Source organism: Canis lupus, chromosome 12, assembly GCF_003254725.2.
Source record: "Canis lupus dingo isolate Sandy chromosome 12, ASM325472v2, whole genome shotgun sequence".
NCBI lineage: Eukaryota > Metazoa > Chordata > Mammalia > Carnivora > Canidae > Canis > Canis lupus.
Window position 1 is genome coordinate 7,740,480 of NC_064254.1, and position 21,590 is coordinate 7,762,069.

Here is a 21,590-nt window from a genome sequence, read left to right on the forward strand (position 1 = left end):
TTGAGAGGTTTTTACAGATTTATTTATTTGAGAGAGATAGAGAGAATGAACACATGAATGGGGGGGAGGGGCAGAGGAAGAGGAAGAGAGAGAATTTCCAACAGACTCCTCACTGAATATGGAGCCTGATGCAGGGCTTGATCTCACCACCTATGAGATCATGACCTGAGCCAAAATCAAGAGTCAGGCTTAACTGACTGACCCACCCAGGTGCCCCTGTTGCGGGGGGGGTGGGGGGGGTGGGGTTAATTACTGATTCAATCTCTTATTATTGGTCTGTTCAGATTTTCTATTTCTTCAGAATTCAGTCTTTGTAGATGGTAAGTTTCTAGGAATTAATCCATTTCTTCTAGGTTGTCCAATTAGTGTGAATATAATTGTTCATGGTTATTTCTTATGATCCTTTGTGTTTCTTTGGTACTTTGCCTCCTCTTTTATTTCTGATTTTATTTATGTGAGTCTTCTCTCAGTTTTCTTAGTTTTTCAATTTTGTTATCTTTTCACAAAACAGCTTTTAGTTTTGTTGATCATTTCCTTTTTTTTAAAAAAAAAATTTTATTTATTTATTCATGAGAGACACAGAGAAAGAGAGGCAGAGACACAGGCAGAGACACAGGCAGAGGGAGAAGCAGACTCCATGGAGGGAGCCTGATGTGGGACTCGATCCCGGGACTCCAGGATCACACCCTGGGCCAAAGGCAGACACCAAACCGCCGAGCCACCCAGGAATCCCCTTGTTGATCATTTCTATAGTTTTTCTCATCTCTATTTCATTTATTTCTGGACTTATCTTTGTTATTTCCTTTCTTATGCTAACTTTGGGTTCAGTTTATTCTTCTTTTTTGAGTTCTTTGAGGTGTAAAGTTGTTTAATATCTTTCTTTTTTCTTAATATAGGCATTTATCACTATAAACTTGACTCTTAGAACTGCTTTTGCTGCATCCCAACTCCTATAGGTTTTGCTATGTTCTGTTTCCATTTTCACTTATTTCAAGATATTTTTTATTTCCCTTTAGATTTCTTCTTTGACACATCGGTTGTTCAGGAGTGTGTTAATTTTCACATATTTTTGAAATTTCTAGCTTTTCTCCTGTTACTGATTTCTAGTTTCATACCACTGTGATTGGAAAAAAAAATTGGTATGATTTCAGTCATCTTCAATTTGCTGTTTTGTCACCTATCATAGGATCTTTCCTGGAAATGTTCTATGTGCACTTGGGAAGAATGTATATTCTGCTATTGGGTGGAATGCTCTGTACATGTCTTTTAGGTCCATTTGGCCTAAATTACCATTCAAGTACAACATTTTCTTATTTATTTTTTGTCTGGATGGACTGTCCACTGTTGAAATTTGTGTTTTCTGTTTCTCCCTTCAGATCTTTTAGTATTTGGTTAAGATAGTTAGATGCTCTGATGTTGGGTGCATATATATTTGTATTTGCTTTGTCTTTTTGATAAAGTGCTCTGTGTCACTATATCATAATCTTCTTTGTGTCTTGTTACTGTTTTGGCTTAGTGTCTATTTTGTCTGATATAAGTGTGGCTACCTCTGCTTCCTTTTGGTTTTCACTTGCATGCAATGTTAATTTTCTCTCTTCACTTTGAGCCTATGTGTGTATTTAAAGCCGAAGTGTTGGGTCATATAGTTGTAAGCAGCATATAGTTGAGTCTTGCTTTTTGAATCCATCCAGCCACTCTGTGCCTTCTGATTGGTGAACTCAGTCCAGTTACTTATAGAATAATTATTAGGACACCTGGGTGGCTCAGCAATTGAGCGTCTGCCTTTGGCTCAGGTTGTGATCCTGGGGTCCCGGGATCGAGTCCCATATTGGGTTCCCTGCACGAAGCCTATTTATCCCTCAGCCTATGTCTCTGACTCTCCCTGTCTCTCATGAATAAATAAATAAAATCTTATAAAAACAATAATTATTGATATGTAAGGATTTACTAATGCTATATTATTGATTACTCTCTAGGTGTTCTGTACTTCAATTTTTTTCTTTTTCCCTCTGTTTCTACTTGCCTTTGTAAATTGGTATTTTTCCATGTGGTGTGCTCTGTTCCCTTCCTTTTTAATCATTTGTGAATCTACCATAGATTTTTGCTTTGTTCTTACCATGAGGCTTACATAAAACATTATAAATACAACAGTTTATTTTATGCTGATAATAAGTAACTTTAATTGCATACAAAAACTCTGCCCTTTTGCTCTTCTCTTTTATGTTTTTGATATCACAAATTATGTCTTTTCATACTGTGTATTCATTAACAAGTTTTGCAGCTGCAGTTATTTTTATCATTCTCGTTCTTTAACTTTTACACTAGAGCCATGTGGTTAACACCACCAATATTATGGTATTTGAGTATTCTGAATTTGACTACATACTTATCTTTTTTAGTGTATTGTATTTTCATATGTGTTCATGTCAGTAATTAGTGTCCATTCATTTTGGCTTAAATAACTCATTTCAGCATTTCTTGTAAGGCAGATCTACTGGTGATGAATTACTTCAGCTTTTGTTTGTCTAGGAAAATCTTGATCCTTCCTTCATTGCAGAAAGGTAATTTTGCCAGATAGAGTATTCTTGCTTGGCAATTTTTTTTAAATTTTAGCACTTTGAATATATAATTCCTCACATTCCTGGCCTGCCAGGTTTCTGCTAAGAAATCTGTTGGTAACCTTTAGGGCTTCCCTTGTAAATTACAAGCTTCTTTTCTTTTACTACTTTCAAGATTTTCTCTGTCCTTGAGTTTTGACAGTTTTATTATAATGTGCCTTGGAAAGGATCTCTTTAATTTTGTTTGGTGATCTATGAGCTTCATGAACTTGGACATCCAAATCTCTCCCCAGATTTGAGCAGTTTTCACTATTTAAATAAGCTTTCTGCCCTCTTCTCCCTCTCTTCTCTTTCTGGAACTACAATAATTTGCAAATTGGTGCTTTCAATGATATCCTATAGTTCACACAAACTTACCTTTTTGTCACTCTTTTCTCTTTTCTGTCCGCAACAGGATAAACTCAAAGTTTCTGTCTTCTATCTCACAGATTTTTTCTTCTGCTTGATCCATTCTGTTGTTGATGATCACTGTTGCATTTTTCATTTCTCTGTATTCTTCAGCTCTAAAATTTCTGTTTGGCTCTTTTTATATAATTTCTATTCTATTAAACTTCTCATTTTGTTCATGTATTGTTTTTCTGATTTCATTGAGTTACCTTTCTGTGTTTTCTTTTATTCATTGAGTTCCCTATGTTGAATTCTTTTTCAGGTAAATTTCAAATTTCCATGTCTTTGGGGTTGGTTACTAGAAAATTATTGTGATCTTTTGGTAGTATCATTTCCTTTATTTTTCATGTTCCTTAAAGTTTTGCATTGCTGTCTTTGCATTTGAGGTAGTAGTTACCTCCTTCAGTCTTTATTATCTTTGGTAGAGAAATACCTTCCCTCAGCTCTGATGGTGTTTCTTAGGCTCCCTCAGACCTTCAATAGATAAACCTGCTCTATGCTTCTTTCTTCCTTTTATGGCTGAATTCTTGAGCTTGTATGCCTTGTCTCAATCCTGCAGTGTACCAGGCTGACAGCCTCCCTTTCATTTTCCCAAAGGTGATACTAAAGCTTAAGTTTGTGATCTTCCCCTGACCAACAGAGTTGTTCTGGCTTTCTTCGTGAACTCACTAGCCATCTGCCAAAGCTTGCTCTCACTGTTGCCATCAGGAGCATGCAGAGGGAACCAGCCACAGAGTATGGTGCATGTGTGGCTGAGGCATGCTGAGATCTGGGGGTGCCCATGGGCCAGTTGGGGTAATCTATGAGCCAAATATTCCCAATGGCCTTGCTGGGCTCCCAGTGGTGGGCTTCTTAATGGAGTCTGTGATACAATTAGTAGCATCTACTTCCCTTTAATGCCTTCTAACAGTCTTATCTGCCACTCTCTCAGCTTCTTTCTGCCCCCCATCCCCACTTCCAGCCATGTAGCTCATGATTCAGTACTCTGGATAGGGTGGAAGGGAAAGGAGGCTCTTTGGCAGCATCCTACATCCTGGGGAAACTGGATACTCACTTAATTACTCTTTTCCTTAAAGGAGAAATCAAAGGCTGAGAAGATCTCTCTAGATTCTAAACAGTGTTGCCTTAAGGGAGGGGTGATGTGGATAAAGTCAATCTGGTCCTCTTATCTAATGCACCCAAATTCTTATTGTTTTGCTCCAACTGTGTGCTTAAACTTCTCTTCTGGAAACCTGGACTTTCAAAAAGGCTTTCTTGTCCATAGATAATGAAGGGTGCTTTCCAGGGGCTCCTAGACAGTGTCTGAGAGAGGTTGGAGTTGGTTCACAGCTACTTCAGGTTCCACACATGGACTGAGATCTGTATGCCTTATCCCTGATACATGTGGGTGAGACTCCTCCTGAGTTTCTTGGCATATGGTGCTGGATCCCACAGCTCCCATAAAGCCACTTTTGTTCATGGATAAAAACCAAATTAGTGGATTTTGTTAGGGAAAAAAACAATGGACATCTTATTCCACTGTGTATTGACATCATCAGCTTGTAGTTTAACATTGAACATGTTATCATAGTCATATTTTTGCTTTACTTTCTCTCCTTTCTACATGTAGGACTGAATTGAGTTCAAAGAAAATAAGGTATTGCGAATCTGAGAAATTACTATAATAGAGCTCAGTGATATTTATCCTTTAGATACTGCTTTTAAAATTCATGAAAATCCCATTTCTTCTAGATAATTTCCATCTTTCCATTTATCTGGGAGTGAATTTAATGTTATTCATACAATTCTGAGTATCAGTTACTTTATTTAACCTTCTCTTTACTTAACATTTTAATTCTTTGATAGTTTCAGAAAGAAGAGAGAATTGACCTGGGCATTGTTTACTTAGTCACAGGAAGCCAGCTTGATGGTTTGGGAAAAACAGCACTTTTATTCAGATAGACCAAAATTTACCTCCCAGCCTCACCACTGACCAGTGGAGTGTTCCTTGAAAAGTTGCTTTTCTTTTCTATGACTTAAGTTTCTAAATATTTAAACTGGGAATAGTCATAAACACCTTGCAGGATTGTTGTGAAACTAAGTGATCATATCAGCACATTCTTACCTTGCCTGACATAGTAGTCCCTCAACAAATACTAGCTCTTATTAGTATTTTTTAGAGAGCCTTAATAAAAGTCTCCCTTTTTACAATGGGAAAGGTAACTGAAATCCAACCTAATTTTTCTCCTCTTCTGCTTAGGATAAAATATTACTTTGAGAGAGGTTGTTTAGCTTTGTTTTGAGTTCTAGGCTGGGAGTTATTTCCCTCTGACTCCTTGTGATATTTCTGATGGCTGATGAAACCTGTTCTATAAATGTGCTTCATAGGAGATCTGTCTCTTCTTTCTGTTTGTTCGTTTGTTTGTTTTTCTTTTTTTTTTTGTATATATTTTTTATTGGAGTTCGATTTGCCAACATATAGTGTAATACCCAGTGCTCATCCCATGAAGTGCCCCCCTCAGTGCCCGTCACCCAGTCACCCCAACCCCCCGCTGACCTCCCTTTCCACCACCCCTTATTCGTTTCCCAGAATTAGGAGTCTCTCCTGTTCTGTCACCCTCACTGATATTTCCCCATTCATTTTCTCTCCTTTCCCCTTTATTCCCTTTCACTATTTTTTTATATTCCTCAAATGAATGAGACCATATGATGTTTGTCCTTCTCCAATTGACTTACTTCATTCAGCATAATACCCTCCAGGTCCATCCACGCTGAAGCAAATGGTGGGTATTCATCATTTCTAATGGCTGAGCAATATTCCATTGTATATGTAGACTACAGCTTCTTTATCCATTCATCTTTCGATGGACACCAAGGCTTCTTACAGTTTGGCTATTGTGGACATTGCTGCTATAAACATTGGGGTGCAGGTGTCCTGCTGTTTCACTGCATCTGTATCTTTGGGGTAAATCCCCGGCAGTGTAATTGCTGGGTCGTAGGGCAGGTCTATTTTTAACTCTTTGAGGAACCTCCACACAGTTTTCCAGAGTGGCTGCACCAGGTCACATTCCCACCAACAATGCAGGAGGGTTCCCCTTTCTCCACATCCTCTCCAACATTTGTTGTTTCCTGTCTTGTTAATTTTCCCCATTCTCACTGGTGTGAGGTGGTATCTCATCGTGGTTTTGATTTGTATTTCCCTGATGGCAAGTGATGTGGAGCATTTTCTCATGTGCTTGTTGGCCATGTCTATGTCTTCCTCTGTGAAATTTCTGTTCATGTCTTTTGCCCATTTCATGATTGGATTGTTTGTTTCTTGGCTGTTGAGTTTAATAAGTTCTCTATAGATCTTGGATACTAGCCCTTTATCTGATATGTCATTTGCAAATAACTTCTCCCATTCTGTAGATTGTCTTTTAGTTTTGTTGACTATTTCTTTTGTTGTACAGAAGCCTTTTATCTTGATGAAGTCCCAATAATTCATTTTTGCTTTTGTTTCCCTTGCCTTCATAGATGTATCTTGCAAGAAGTTGCTGTGGCCAAGTTCAAAGAGGGTGTTACCAGTGTTCTCCTCTAGGATTTTGATGGATTCTTGTCTCACAGTTAGATATTTCAACCATTTTGAGTTTATCTTTGTGTGTGGTTTAAGAGAATGGTCTAGTTTCATTCTTCTGCATGTGGCTGTCCAATTTTCCCAGCACCATTTATTGAAGAGACTGTCCTTTTTCCAGTAGATAGTCTTTTCTGCTTTGTCGAATATTAGTTGACCATAGAGTTGAGACCCCATTTCTGGGTTCTCTATTCTGTTCCATTGATCTATGTGTCTGTCTTTGTGCCAATACCACACTGTACACAGCTTTGTAGTACAACTTGAAATCTGGCATTGTGATGTCCGCGGCTCTGGTTTTCTTTTTCAATATTCCCCTGGCTATTCAAGGTCTTTTCTGATTCCACACAAATCTGAAGATGATTTGTTCCAATTCTCTGAAGAAAGTCCATGGTATTTTGATAGGGATTGCATTAAATGTGTAAATTGCCCTGGGTAGCATAGACATTTTCACAATATTAATTCTTCCAATCCATGAGCATGGAATATTTTTCCATCTCTTTATGTCTTCCTCAATTTCTTTCAGAAGTGTTCTGTAGTTTTTATGGTATAGATCCTTTACCTCTTTGGTTAGGTTTATTCCTATGTATCTTATGCTTTTGGGTGCAATTGTAAATGGGATTGACTCCTTAATTTCTCTTTCTTCAGTATCATTGTTAGTGTGTAGAAATGCCACTGATTTCTGGGCATTGATTTTATATCCTGCCACACTGCCGAATTGCTGTATGAGTTCTAGCAATCTTGGGGTGGAGTCTTTTGGGTTTTCTATGTACAGTATATGTCATCTGTGAAGAGGGAGAGTTTGACTTCTTCTTTGCCAATTTGAATGCCTTTTATTTCTTTTTGTTGCTTGATTGCTGAGGCTAGGACTTCTAGTACTATGTTGAATAGCAGGGGTGAGAGTGGACATCCCTGTCATGTTCCTGATCTTAGGGGAAAGGCTCCTAGTGTTTCCCCCATTGAGAATGATATTTGCTGTGGGCTTTTCATAGATGGCTTTTAAGATGCTGAGGAATGTTCCTGCTATCCCTACACTCTGAAGAGTTTTGATCAGAATGGATGCTGTATTTTGTTAAATGCTTTCTCTGCATCTATTGAGAGGATCATATGGTTCTTGTTTTTTCTCTTGTTGATATGATCTTTCACATTGATTATTTTACAAGTGTTGAACTAGCCTTGCATCCCGGGGATAAATCCCACTTGGTCATGGTGAATAATCTTGTTAATGTATTGTTGGATCCTATTGGCTAGTATCTTGTTTAGAATTTTTGCATCTGTGTTCATCAGTGATATCGGTCTATAATTCTCCTTTTTGGTGGGGTCTTTGTCTGGTTTTGGAATTAAGGTGATGCTGGCCTCATAAAATGAGTTTGGAAGTATTCCATCCCTTTCTATCTTTCAGAACAGCTTTAGTAGAATAGGTATTGTTTCTTCTTTAAACGTTTGATAGAATTTTCCTGGGAAGCCATCTGGCCCTGGAATTTTGTGTTTTGGGAGGTTTCTGATGACTGCTTCAATTTCCTCCCTGGTTATTGGCCTGTTCAGTTTTTATATTTCTTCCTGTCCCAGTTTTGGTTATTTGTGATTTTCCAGAAATGCATCCATTTCTTCTAGATTGCCTGATTTGTTGGCATATAGCTACTCATAATACATTTTTAAAAACATTTTATTTGGTATTGGTTGTGGTCTCTCCTCTCTCATTCATGATTTTATTAATTTGAGTCTTTTTTTCTTTTTAATAAGGCTAGCTGGGGATTTATCCATTTATTAATTCAAAGAACCAACTCCCCCCACCCTTTTTTTTTTTTAATCTGTCCTATAGTTCTTCTGGTCTCTATTTCATTGGGTTCTGCTTGAATCTTTATTATCTCTCTTCTGCTTGGTGTAGGTTTGACTTGCTGTTCTTTCTCCAATTCCTCTAGGTGCGAGGTTAGCTTGTGTATTTAATTTTTTTCCAATTTTCTTCAGGGAGGCTTGTATTGTGATGTATTTCCCTCTTAGGACTGCTTTTGTTGTATCCTAAAGATTTTGAACAGTTGTGTCTTCATTTTCATTAGTTTCCATGAATCTTTTATATTCTTCTCTAATTTCCTGGTTGACTCATTAATCTTTTAGTAGAATGTTTTTTAACCTCCATGTGTTTGAGTTTCTTCCAGGTTTCTTCCTGTGATTGAGTTCTAGTTTCAAAATATTGTGGTCTGAAAATACGCAGGGGACAATCCCAATCCTTTGGTATCAGTTTAGACCTGATTTGTGACCCAATATGTGGTCTATTCTGGAGAAAGTTCCATGTGCACTTGAGAAGAATGTGTATTCAGTTGCATTCAGATGTTCTGTATATATCTGTGAAGTCTATTTGGTCCAGTGTATCATTCAAGGCCCTTGTTTCTTTGGTGATGTTCTGCTTAGAAAATCTGTCATTTACTGAGAGTGCCATGTTGAAGTCTCCTACTATTAGTGTTTTATTATCTAAGTATCTCTTTACTTTGATTATTAATTGATTGATATACTTGGCAGCTCCCACATTAGGGTCATAAATATTCATTATTGTTCGGTCTTCTTGTTGGATAGACTCTTTAGGTATTATATAATATAGTGTCCCTCTTCATCTCTTGTTATAGTCTTTGGTATAAACTCTAACTTATCTGATTTGAGGATGGCTACCTCAGCTTTTTTTTGAGGACCATTTGAATGTTAAATGGTTCTCCACCCCTTCATTTTCAGACTGGAAGTGTCCTTATGTCTAAAATGAGTCTCTTGTAGACCGCATATAGGTGTCTTGCTTTTTTATCCAGTCTGATACCCTGTGTCTTTTAATGGGATCATTAAGCCAGTCACGTTCAGGATAACTATTGAAAGATATGAATTTAGTATCATTGTATTATCTATATAGTCCTTATTTTTGTGGATTGTTTCTTTCAGCTCCCTCTTTCTTTTACAGGGTCCTCCTTAATATTTCTTGCAGGGCTGGTTTGGTGGTTACATATTCTTTCAGTTTCTGCCTATCCTGGAAGCTCTTTATCTCTCTTTCTATTATGAATGACAGCTTTGCTGGATAAACTATTCTTGCTGCATGTTTTCCTTATTTAGTACCTGAATATATCCTGCCAACACTTTCTGGCCTTCCGGGTCTTTGTGGAGAGGTCTGCTGTTAATCTGATATTTCTCCCCATATAAATTAAGACTCTCTTGTCTCGTGCTGCTTTAAGAATTTTCTGTTTATCTTTGAAATTTGCAAGTTTCACTATTAAATATCAAGGTGTTGACTGGTTTTTATTGATTTTTTTGGGGGGGAGGTCCTCTCTCAAATATGAATGCCTATTTCCTTCCCCAGATTAGGGATGTTCTCAGCTATGATTTGTTCAAATATACTTTGTGGTCGGGGATCCCTGGGTGGCGCAGTGGTTTAGCGCCTGCCTTTGGCCTAGGGCACGATCCTGGAGACCTGGGATCGAATCCCACATCGGGCTCTTGGTGCATGGAGCCTGCTTCTCCCTCTGCCTATGTCTCTGCCTCTCTCTCTCTCTCTGTGTGTGTGTGTGACTAAAAATTAAATCTTAAAAAAAAAAAAAATATATATATATATATATACACCTTGTGGTCCTCTCTATCTCTCTCAGCCTCTTCTGGAATCCCAGTTCAACATATATTCTTCCTTCTCAAGCTATCATTTATTTCCCAAGGCCTTTCCTTGTGGGCTCTTAATTGTTTTTATCTTTTCCTCAGTTTCCTTCCTTAGCATCAACTTGTCTTCTATGTTGCTCACTCTCTCTTCCACCTCATTAACCCTAGCAGTTAAAACATCCAGTTTGGATCACATCTCAGTTAAACTATTTTTAATTTTGGCCTGATTAGATCTCAATTCTGAAGCAATAAAGTATCTAGAGTCCTTACACTTTTTTCCAGAGCCACCAGTAACTTTCCAATTGTACTTCTGAATTAAATTTCTGACATCAAACTTAAATCCCCTTTCTGTAGCTCTGTGGCAGAGAGTTTTGCTTCTGATTCTTTCTTTTGTGGTGAATGCCTCCTTCTAGTCATTTTATCCAATGCAGAGTGGCTGTATAAATGAGCGGAGTCAAAAATATCAATCACAACCTAAGTAAAATACACCCTAGATGATTCTGAAGAGGTCAGAGACCACAAAATAAAAGAAAAAGGAGAACAGAACAAAATAAACCAAAAGGACTACTAAAGTGAGAAACAAAATTTAAAACATAGTAGTAAAAGGAAAAAACCAAAAACCAAAAATAAGGGAGTGAAAAAAAAGAAATAAAAGGGTGGGGGGATGGTGGTGGTGGGGAGAGAATGTAATCTCCCTGAGGGGACCTAGAGCATGATCCCCTTGGTTCTGAGTGTATTTTGTTCTATATATTAGAAGATGCTCAATCCCAAATTTATATAAACCAGGAATATTTATATAAAGACTCAACATCAACCATAATAACATAAACAAGATATGTTTATATCTTGTATATCTACCAAAATTAAATTGAATGCATTGAAGGGAATCCAGAAGTGAAAAATATATCTAAGACATGTAATTGTAGAAATATGAAAATCAAAAAGGAAAAAGTTAAAAATGAAGAGTGGTAAAATATTGTAGTTAAGGTGGGAAAAGAATAAAAATATTGGAAATTTTTAACCTGATATGAAAACGAGTTGTAATAATAATAATAATAAAAGGATCCTCTAGTTCTATATACTATTTTCCCTCAGTCCTGGAGCTTTCCAGCCCTGGTTCATCAGTAAACTTGCTCTTCCCCTGTTCTTCCATCTGTTCTTCTGGGGGAGGGGCCTGCTGTGCTGATTCTCAAGTGTGTGTGCCTGGGCAAAGGTGCCTAACCCCTTGTCAGGTGTTGGCTCAGTATGAGCTGTTTATCCTATGAGACCTTTGTTTCCTAGAGGGCCCGCCTCTCCCAGGTGCAATGTGAAAAGAAGAGGGGAAAAAAAAAAAAAAACCCGGCAGTGGCCAGGTTTCCAGCTCTGGATTCGAGCTCCCCACAAGTAACTAACCACAGTCTCTCAGTCTGCACTGGCTCAGATGCTCCTGGGGGCAGGTGCAGGTGCACTGATCTTCACAGTTGCCAGATGCCCAACGGCAGGAGAGTTCTTACTTTCCTATGCCCTCTCTGCTTCTGCCTGTCCCAGGAGGAACAGAGGATAGCCGGATTTGTCCCCTTTGGCGCCCTGGGATCCAGGCCCCAGTGCTGCTGCTGGACCCACACTCCTGGGGACCACCTTTCCCGAAGGGAACAGAGGACAGCCCGCCTCCATCTGTTGCTGGGCTCTAGGGTAAAGGGAGCTCTGGGGCTAGCCTGCGTAACTGTCAGACATCTCCCAAATGCCCTGGAAGGCTGCGCACATCAGCCCTTTACCGAGATGGACTGTGGTGCAGTGAGCTTTGTCCCAGGTGCCCCTAGTCTTATAATGTCTCCAGGGATCTTGATGCTTCACTGCCCCTCCTGTGATTCACCTGGCTAGTCGCAGGTTCCCCTCCCCCACTTTATTTCTTTCTTATTTTTTTCACCTTCCTACCTTGTTAGAAGTGAAAATTTTTCTCTCTGTAGCATTCCAGCTCTTCTCTCTTTACCTCTCAGGTTGAATTCGTAGGTGTTCAGGATGTTTTTAAAGATAATCTAGGTAAGTTTGTGGGGCCAGATGAGTTGAGGACCCTACTCTACCACCATCTTGCCAGTCTCTCCACCCTTTCCCTATCCTGATGGAGTCTTTCTCCTCCCATTTCCATGGATAGAGCAACTCTCCACTAAGAACTTTATGCAGAAAGCTCTGCTTCATTTCCTTCATGTTGTAGAGGCTCAAGGCCATGCCTCCTTCCCTAGGTAGGAACTGAAGCACGGAGGAAAGTGTCATCTTGACCAACATACATGTGAGTGGTTAGAATGGGGGCAGAATATAAATTTGCTGATTTTAATACTCTAATTTTCATGATCACTTAAGTTTTCCATAATAGTATACAAAAGCATTGTCTACACTCATTGTAATGTGAAATAAGTTATGATTTCCAGTTTTTAAATGGGGTTAGCATATAAAAATCACGTTTGAAAACCTCCCTTTCAGGAAGTGTTATTTACTGTACTGGACGCATCAACAGGAATCCTAAGTGGGATTAGGAATATGCTATCAAGTATATTTCTGCCAGCTATTCTTGCAACAAATAATTGGGGTGCTCTAAACCACTCCAAGCAAGGAGAATCTGAAAAACACATTTTCACCGAAACCATCAATAGATACCTTTCATTTTTAGATGGTAAGTATAAAATTTAAAATTAGTAAATTACTTAAAATGAGCAAATTAACTATAAGATATGTTATTAAAGATAAACATTAGAGGAAAAACATTCCATCTTGAAAGAAAGTGTTAATCAAAGTAATTTATGAGACTTAGAGGTAAGAGATCAAGTCATTAGAATCTCTCGTTTCCAGGGATTTTTGCCAGGAGTACGATACAGTTTTTTCCTTCCATTGTAGTGGGAAGATTCTATTCCTATATTATTAATGAAAAATTTCACCATATTTCACAGTATTACCTTATTATTAGCTCTTTTAAAAATACATCTTTTTATTACTTTATATTATTAAAATACATAATATTAAAAATTATGAAATCACAATCTAATGATCAATTTGTACTATATTGCTATAAAGTATTAGATCTCTGACTTTTGAGTAATTATTGCCTGAAATCACACATTGACATTAAACACCTCTTCCCAATATTATTTTTCTCCTTTAGGTGCTAGAGTAAGTATTGAGGGAACAGTTAAGTTAAAGAAGGTAGACAATATTGATTTTTCCAAGCTGCATACTTTTGAAGAAGTGACAGCTGCAGCAAGCAATTCAGAAACTGTTCGCCAGCTAGAGGAAGTGCTGATGACATGGTACAAACAGATCGAACAGGTGAGCTAACTCAAGTAATTACATCAGATAGGAGTCATGGTTTTCATCTGTGTCCTAGCCATTGCATTTTGTCCCTAAAGGGAAGAGGACTCTTCCATATTCTGTTATGAAACCTATCCTATTCTTGACTCTAGAGCAAAATCATTGTTATCTATGGGCCACTGAAAGTCAATTTTAAATATTTCTCACTTTTAAGGAGGGAACCACAAAAACATGGATTGAAAATGGAAAAAATGGAATGAAGAATTGGGAATAGCCAGCACTCATCTCCAATATTTTAAATATTGTTTATACTCTTCATAAGAGAAAGGAAGAGGATACAATGAAGTGACAGTGCTAGATGCTAATAAGTAGTTCTTTTTGATCAGTGGAATTATCTGTGTTGACAAAGAGGTTCAAACTAGGCTTATTCATGTTGGTACTACAACTCTGTGGTCAAATAAATTTTCTCTGGCAGTAGGAAAAGCAGCAATAGGAATGAGACATATGTCAATTTTCTGAAAGCTGCCAACCTACACTACACATAATGCCCCAAATCAGGTACAATGTAATTGCTATAAACTGAAAGAGGACACTAGAACCAATTCAAAGATCTCTAGTTCATGAGCATAGGACAGTGGAACTAGAGAAGAAAATCTTCAGTGAAAACTAAGGTAAAAAAATCTTGACCAAGCAAGAATTAGAGCATTTTCAATTTTACCTCTCTTAGAACGATGTTAGAAGGAAGGAGGTGCAGTTGGAATGGAAAAATTGGAGGACTTTGGAAACACCACTGGGCCCTGGAGTGGTGGCCACAGAATTTGTTCCAGGTGTCACTAGGAAATTGAATTGGGCAATTGAGCACTACAGGACTTCTATACTCACCTACTGTGTCACTGGAGGAAGCAGGAATTGTAACCCACTGTGGAAATAAGGCTGTGTCCTACACAGCGACTGAGGAGATCCAATTATTATGATCAATCAATACAGATTTTATTACATAAAAATGAGCAAACAAAAGAAAATAGTTTGAGATTTAGGGAGATTTAACAACTTGAAATAAGAAAATCAATTTGGACTATTGCCGCAGGTGGTTTTAATTAAGCAGAATCAATGCAGGAAGTGGAAAAGATCTTTAAAAAATTTGAACTGCGACATCTAAAATTAACCTTGACCCCCCCAAAATGAAATAAATAAAAAAAGAAACCTAAACCTTGACTTCTTGTCATACACAAAAGTTAATCAAGATAGATTGTAGACATAAATATGAAAGCTGAAACAAAAAATAGATACATGTAACAACATGGATGATTCTTTTTTTTTTTTAACATGAGTGAATCTTAAAGATGCTTTGAGTGAACAAATCCAATCTTAATTAAGTAAGGTGAAAAATAAAACAACCTACAAATGAACCAGAACACAACATATGACTGACTATATTAATATGTTCTTAAGATACAAAACCCAGAAGTCATGAAAGAAAAAACTGGCATATTTGACTATTTAAAAAAATTAATAACTTCCATATGGCAAAAATTACAAGCAAAACTAAAAAGTGAATGACCTTCTGGGAGAAAATATTAGCATACGTAACAAAGAGTATCTATAATATATAAAGAACTTCTATAAATCATTAAGAATGGGCAATATAGAGAAAAAGAGGTTAAGGATAAGAGCAATGTCATTGAAGGGAAATATATGGAGATATCTGACCTAGGAAAAAATGGGGGGTACTTGAGAGTGTCATGATATCTTCCAATTTTTATTTGATGAAGTCTCATGTGAAATTAAACTTGCACTGTATGGCCCTAAGTGGCAGAAGTAAGACTAGAGTGTGATGGCTATAAGAAGAGTTTTAATTTTGAAATCAGAATAACTTTCTCACAGAATCCCTCCCCATAAAAAATGAAATGTGCTGCATTCCTGAAAGTATTCACTTTGAGGCTAATTACTATCTGTGAATAATGTTGTAATCGGAATTAAACATCAAAAGGGTTGTTTGATTTTGTTAATTTTTAAGGTCCATTTTCATTCTTTAATTCAGTTATTCAAGCTAAATAGACTTTCAGCCATGAAACTATGTCTAGTATCCTTTATTTAAGGAGATGGGGAAGATTGTGGTAAGATTAGGAAAGAGTTCCATATACTATGGTTAAAATTGAAGCAAGTAATTGTTTCATGTATTAAAGGAAGAACCTTCATAGATCTGAAAAATCAACTATGTATTTTACTTTGTATTCTTAAAACATTCCATCACAATTTATATTATGTGAAGTTATGGGTCACCTGGGTGGCTCAGAGGGTTAAGGATCAAACTCTTGATCTAAGCTTAGGTCTTGATCTCAGGGCTGTGAGTTCCAGCCCTACGTTGGACTACATGGTGGGCATGGAGTCTACTTAAAAATAAATAAGTAAATAATGTAAAGTTATAAAAATAAAAAGTACAGAAAATAATATAACAGTGACTCCTGAAACAATGACTCCTCTGAGACTAAACAGATACTGTTTGCCACATTTGCTTCAGATCTGTTTTATTCTCACAAAAGCCCCCAACCCATCCCTTTTCCCTCCCTCTATATTACTCACCGTCTTGATGTTATTATCTCCTCTCATTCCTCTGAAAGATTATGCTAAATGAGAAAAAAATTAACTGCAAAATTATATCTAATGGTGTTATATCATTTATGTAAAGATTTTATTTTTCTTAAGATATTATTTATTTATTTATTTGAGAGAGAGTATGAGCAGGGGGAGAAGCAGAGAAGTAGACCCCCTGCTAAACAAGGAATCCAATCCTGGGACTCTTGGATCATGACCTGAGTTGAAGGCAGACGCTTAACCAGAGACACCCAGGTCCCCCTACGTAAAGATTTTAGTCACAAATATATATTCTATGTTTATATGTAATGTATAGATATAGTTTATTTTTATATATAATTTAAAGCTTATGAATATGCAAATGCAATAAAATCATTCACGTAACTACTGTCTAATATTCCTATATAAAGAAATCAGTTTTCTATATGAATTTTTACACCTTAAAGACACATTTATATCATGTCTAATATCCTCTGTTTAAGGAGGTAAAGAGGTTTATTCATCCATTACCTCAGAAATCCATTCCCATTTCTTTCTTTTTGCTATTACAAACAATAATAATACACATTCAATGAATACCTTTATCCAGATCTCCTTTGCACATATTCTGGAATTTGTCAGTGGAATTGCTGAGAGCAGTATAGCTAGATCTTTATTCAGTATTACAAAGCCTCCCAAGCAGTGGTATATTAACTTATTGTATTTTTACAGAAGTGCATAAGAGTTCCCATTTCTTCAAATCTTTTGTTACACTTGGGATTGTTAGATTTTTAATCTTTGTCAGAATGTTGGGTGAAATATCTTATTTTCATTCCTCTGATTTCTTTGAGTTCAGTGGCTTAGGTTTCCTCTTTGTTGAGTTGTTTGTTCACATTCTTTACCTAGTTTTAGTTCAGATTGTTCAATGATATCTTACTGAAGTTTTGGAGTTTAAGTAATATTTTCCAGATGTTAATCCTTTGTTGGTCCTCATTGTGTCCTATTTTCAACTTGGTATGGTGTCTTTAGTCATGTAAAAGTTTTAAATTTTAATGTAAATTTATTAGTTATAATTTTTAAAAAGATTTTGTTTATTCATGAGAGACAGACAGAGAGAGGCAGAGACATAGGCAGAGGGAGAGAAGCAGGCTCCCTCTGGGGAGCCTGATGTGGGACTTGATCCTGGACTCCAGGACGCTCAACCACTGAGCCACCCAGGCCTCCCTATTAGTTATAATTAAATCTAGCTTCAACTTAGCTACCCTCCAGTGGCTAGAAACTTTGTGCTTTATGGATTTCATTTAAGAAAGTCTTGTTCAGTATTATGAAGATATTCTCTTAAGATACTAATTTATTCTAAATAGTGAAATATACAGAAATGAATACAATAAAGTGAACAAATTACTGTAAAATGAACACTCCTGTATTTTTTTGTACAAGTTAAGAAGCAGCATTTCCAGCACCTTACAGTCCCCATGCAGCCCTCTTCCCAATTTTAAGTCCCTTTTCTTCCCCCTAGTAGTAGCCATTTCCTTGACAGTTATATTTAGTTGCATGCTTTTGCTTTATAGTTTTACCCTCATTTACTATATATCTTTTTAAAGCTTTGCCATTTTGTTTTTAACATTTAGGTTTTTAATCCATCTGGAATTATTTGTGTGTGTGTGTGTGTGTGTGTGTGTGTGTGTGTGCAGGGTATGAATCTGATTTTGTCTTTTTACATAGAGTTAGGCAATTGTACCCCCAAACAGCCCATTGTTTCCTAACACATTTTTAGTATCACTTCTGTTATATATCAGATTTCTAAATCCTACTTTCTATCCCACTGGTATACTTATTTGGGCTTTGCACTCATGTAATACTGCTTTCATTTCTGTAGTTTTTTATTAAATATTTGGCATGGCAAGTCCCTTTCTATATTTTTCTTCAAAATCGCATTGATTGTTTCTTGTTAATTGGTCTTCCAAATTAATTTTAAGACTAGTTTGTCCACTTTCATGAAAAACTGTATTGAGATTTTGATTAGTTTTCCTTAACTGTATACATTAATTTAGAGAAAATTGTCATCTTTATATGGTTTTTTTTACATCCATGAACATAGTATATCTCTCCATTTATTTAGATCTTCTTTTGTATGCTGAAAGTAAGTTTTCTAGTTTTATTCACAAAGATATTGCACATCCTTTCCTAATCTCCAGATATCTTATCATTGTTGTTACATGTTACAGCAAATCCCTTTTTTTTAGAAGTCAGATTGCTAGATGGCTTGTAAAGAAATAGTACTGATATTTATGTATACATCCAGTAACCTTACTGAATTATTCACTTTTACTAATTGTAGAAGTTTATCTTTAGATATTCTTGAATTTTAAAAATGTGACAAATCATATCATTTTTGATTAAGCTATTTTTGTTTTTTTACTTCCAATTCTTATGCCTTTTGTTTATTTATCTTGTTAGGAGACTTCCATTACCAGATTGAATAGAAGTCGGTGGTGTTAGTAGCAAACTTGTCTTGTCCTTGGTTTTAAAGTGATATTTTCTAAAATTAAATCTTGAAGTATGAATTTTCTGTAGATATTTGGTAGATACTACTTATCATGTTGAAGAAGGTCCCTTTGTTTTTACTTTGCTAAGAGATTTTAATATTATTCAGTGTTGAAAGTTATCTATATTTTATTTATAAGCTTCCTTTGAAAAGATGCAAATAATAAGGTTTTACCAAAGAAGAAAGTAACATTTCTATATTCTGTGAATTCTTTTGATTGCAGGTACTTATTGAGAGTAAGCAGATGAGAAAAAAAGCTGATGACTCAGGTCCACTCACTGAATTGGAGCACTGGAAACGCATGTCAGCCAAATTCAATTACATCATCGAACAGATTAAAGGGCCAACTTGTAAGGCTGTCATAAATGTACTTAATGTTGCACACTCCAAACTGTTGAAGGTAAAGGCATTTTTTTAAATTGTTATGTTTCCAAACAACAAACTGCAAAATTACCCTTTTTGAGCTGCTTCTTCACATCCTATATTGGAACCATGCACTTAGAAGTGTTAAACTTTGAATAAGGCTTTCTTATTTTCCACAACTATTTCTCACAGAAGAAAAGGAAATATAGAAATAAAAATTTATTTCTCAATATTTTCACTCCAATTTTGATAATAGTACTATTAGGTGATTGTCATTTATTTTTAATTTGTTTTTGAAACTGTGAATCAATAAAGGATCATGGAGGTAAAGAACTATATACAAAGTCAAAAGGAAAAAATATTCTCTTAGGATACATCTCCTGCCCATTATTCCAAGTTTGGTTTGATTCTTTCCAGGTCCTTTTCTTTTGCTGTATTCTTCTTAAAAAAAAAAAACAAAACAAACTGTATGTAGCTATATCCTTCTATCTCTCTCTATATATTCTATTGTCAAAGTCCCAAAATAATGTAATGTCACAAATAAGTAACCTAGAAAAGTCACTCCAGATAGAAGCAAGTCCATTTTAAGCCTACAGACAGGATGTTAATTACCAACAGAATGAGTCTTCAGCTTTAGCAAATCATTAAAAATATTTATAATAACCTTAAGTCTTAAATAATATAAGAAAAAGCTATATCATTCACATTTTAATATCAACTACTTGAGGGAAGATAGCTTGAATTTCTTGATTAAAATGAAATGCAGTGATATATTTGGATGTTTTATGATATTCTTACATATTTTTTCTTAGAATTGGCGTGATTTGGATGCAAGAATAACAGATACAGCAAATGAATCAAAAGATAATGTCAGATATTTGTACACTCTAGAAAAAGTATGTCAACCTCTCTACAACTATGACCTAGTAAGTATGCTTTTTAAAGTGTAGTTTGGAAAAAAACTCATTTAAAAATAACTGTGTAATATATATGTATTGGGAAATGTATACTGCAGACAAGTTGCTTAAAAGATATACTTTCCTGTTATATAGCTATCATGAATCATAAACTCATTTAAACCTACATTTAAATATTTGATATTATTATAAGTATGATCTCATTGGTGAATTAAACTAATTAATGCATTGATGCATAATAAATTACTCCAGAACTGATTGAAATTAGCTTTTACTACATCACAGTTCCTGTAGATCAAGAATCCAGGCATAGCATAGCTTGAGTGCCTCTGCTTCATGGTCTCTCATGAAGTTGCAGACCAAACTATTAGCTAGGAATGTGGTTTCATTGCATGTGGAGGCTGAGAGCTGGAGGGTCCACTTCTGAGCTCACTCACATGGTTGTTGGAAGGCCCCAGTTGTGCACCACATGAGCCTTTCAATAGGGTAACTTGCTTCCCCTAGGGTGAATGATCCTGGAGTGAACAAGAGAGAGTGCCCAACCAGCACTACCCTGATAACAAAGCACTACAAGAAAAGAAAGTTACATATTACTATTCTTGATGAATGTAGATGCAAAAATTTTCAACAAATATAAGCAAACCAAATTCAACAGCACATTAAAAGGATCATACACCTGACCAAATGGGAATTATTCCTGGGATGCAAAGATGATTCAACATATGCAAATAATACATGTGATATACAGAATAGAATAAAAGAAAAAATTGTGTGATCATTTCAATAGACGTAGAAGCATTTGATAAAATATAACATGCTTTCATGACAAAAACTCTCAAACCTGAGTACTGAAGGAATGTCCTTCAACCTAATAAAAGCACATATGGGGATCCCTGGGTGGCGCAGCGGTTTGGCGCCTGCCTTTGGCCCAGGGCGTGATCCTGGAGACCCCAGATCGAATCCCACGTCAGGCTCCCGGTGCATGGATCCTGCTTCTTCCTCTGCCTATGTCTCTGCCTCTCTCTCTCTCTCTCTCTCTCTGTGTGTGTGACTATCATAAACAAATAAAAAAAAAAAAAAGCACATATGACAAGACCACAGCTATCATACTCAACAGTAAAAACTGAAAGCTTTTTCTATAAGATCAGGAGCAAGACAAGAGTGCCCAGTCTCGCCAATTTTATTCAACATAGTACTGGAGGTCATAGCTAGAGCAGTCAGATAATAAAAAGAAATAAAAGGCATTCAAATTGGAAAGGAAGAAGTGAAATAGTTTCTGTTTGTAGGGATGTGATACTGTATATGGAAAATCCTGAAGAATCCACCAAAAACTATTAGAACTAATAAATTCAGTTAAGTTGCAGGATACAGAATTACATACAGAAATTAGTTGCATTTCTATACATTAACCACAAAACATCGGAAAAGAATTAAGGAAAATAATCTAATTTAAAATATCATCAATAAAATACTCAGTAATAAATTTATTCAAGGAAATGAAAGATCTGTACCCTGAAAGCAATAAGACTTTGATGAATGAAAATGAAGACAAAAATAAATGGAAAAATGTCCATGTTCATGAATTGGAAGAATGAATATTGTTAAAAATGTCCATACTACCCAAATCCATCTATAAATTCAATGCAATCCCTATCAAAATTCCAATGGCGAGCGGCCCAGATGGCTCAGTGGTT

The 21,590-nt window shown here is 36.2% G+C and overlaps 1 protein-coding gene across 1 annotated transcript in view; it reads left to right on the plus strand.

The window, feature by feature from the left end:
* Window positions 1-21,590, plus strand: part of DNAH8 (dynein axonemal heavy chain 8) — a 363,394-nt gene that overhangs the window by 24,108 nt on the left and 317,696 nt on the right. Inside the window, exons 6-9 of the mRNA XM_025418650.3 lie at window positions 12,673-12,862; window positions 13,349-13,512; window positions 18,840-19,016; window positions 19,792-19,905. Coding sequence (XP_025274435.3) covers window positions 12,673-12,862; window positions 13,349-13,512; window positions 18,840-19,016; window positions 19,792-19,905 — 645 coding nt within the window. The remainder of the gene's footprint in view (window positions 1-12,672; window positions 12,863-13,348; window positions 13,513-18,839; window positions 19,017-19,791; window positions 19,906-21,590) is intronic.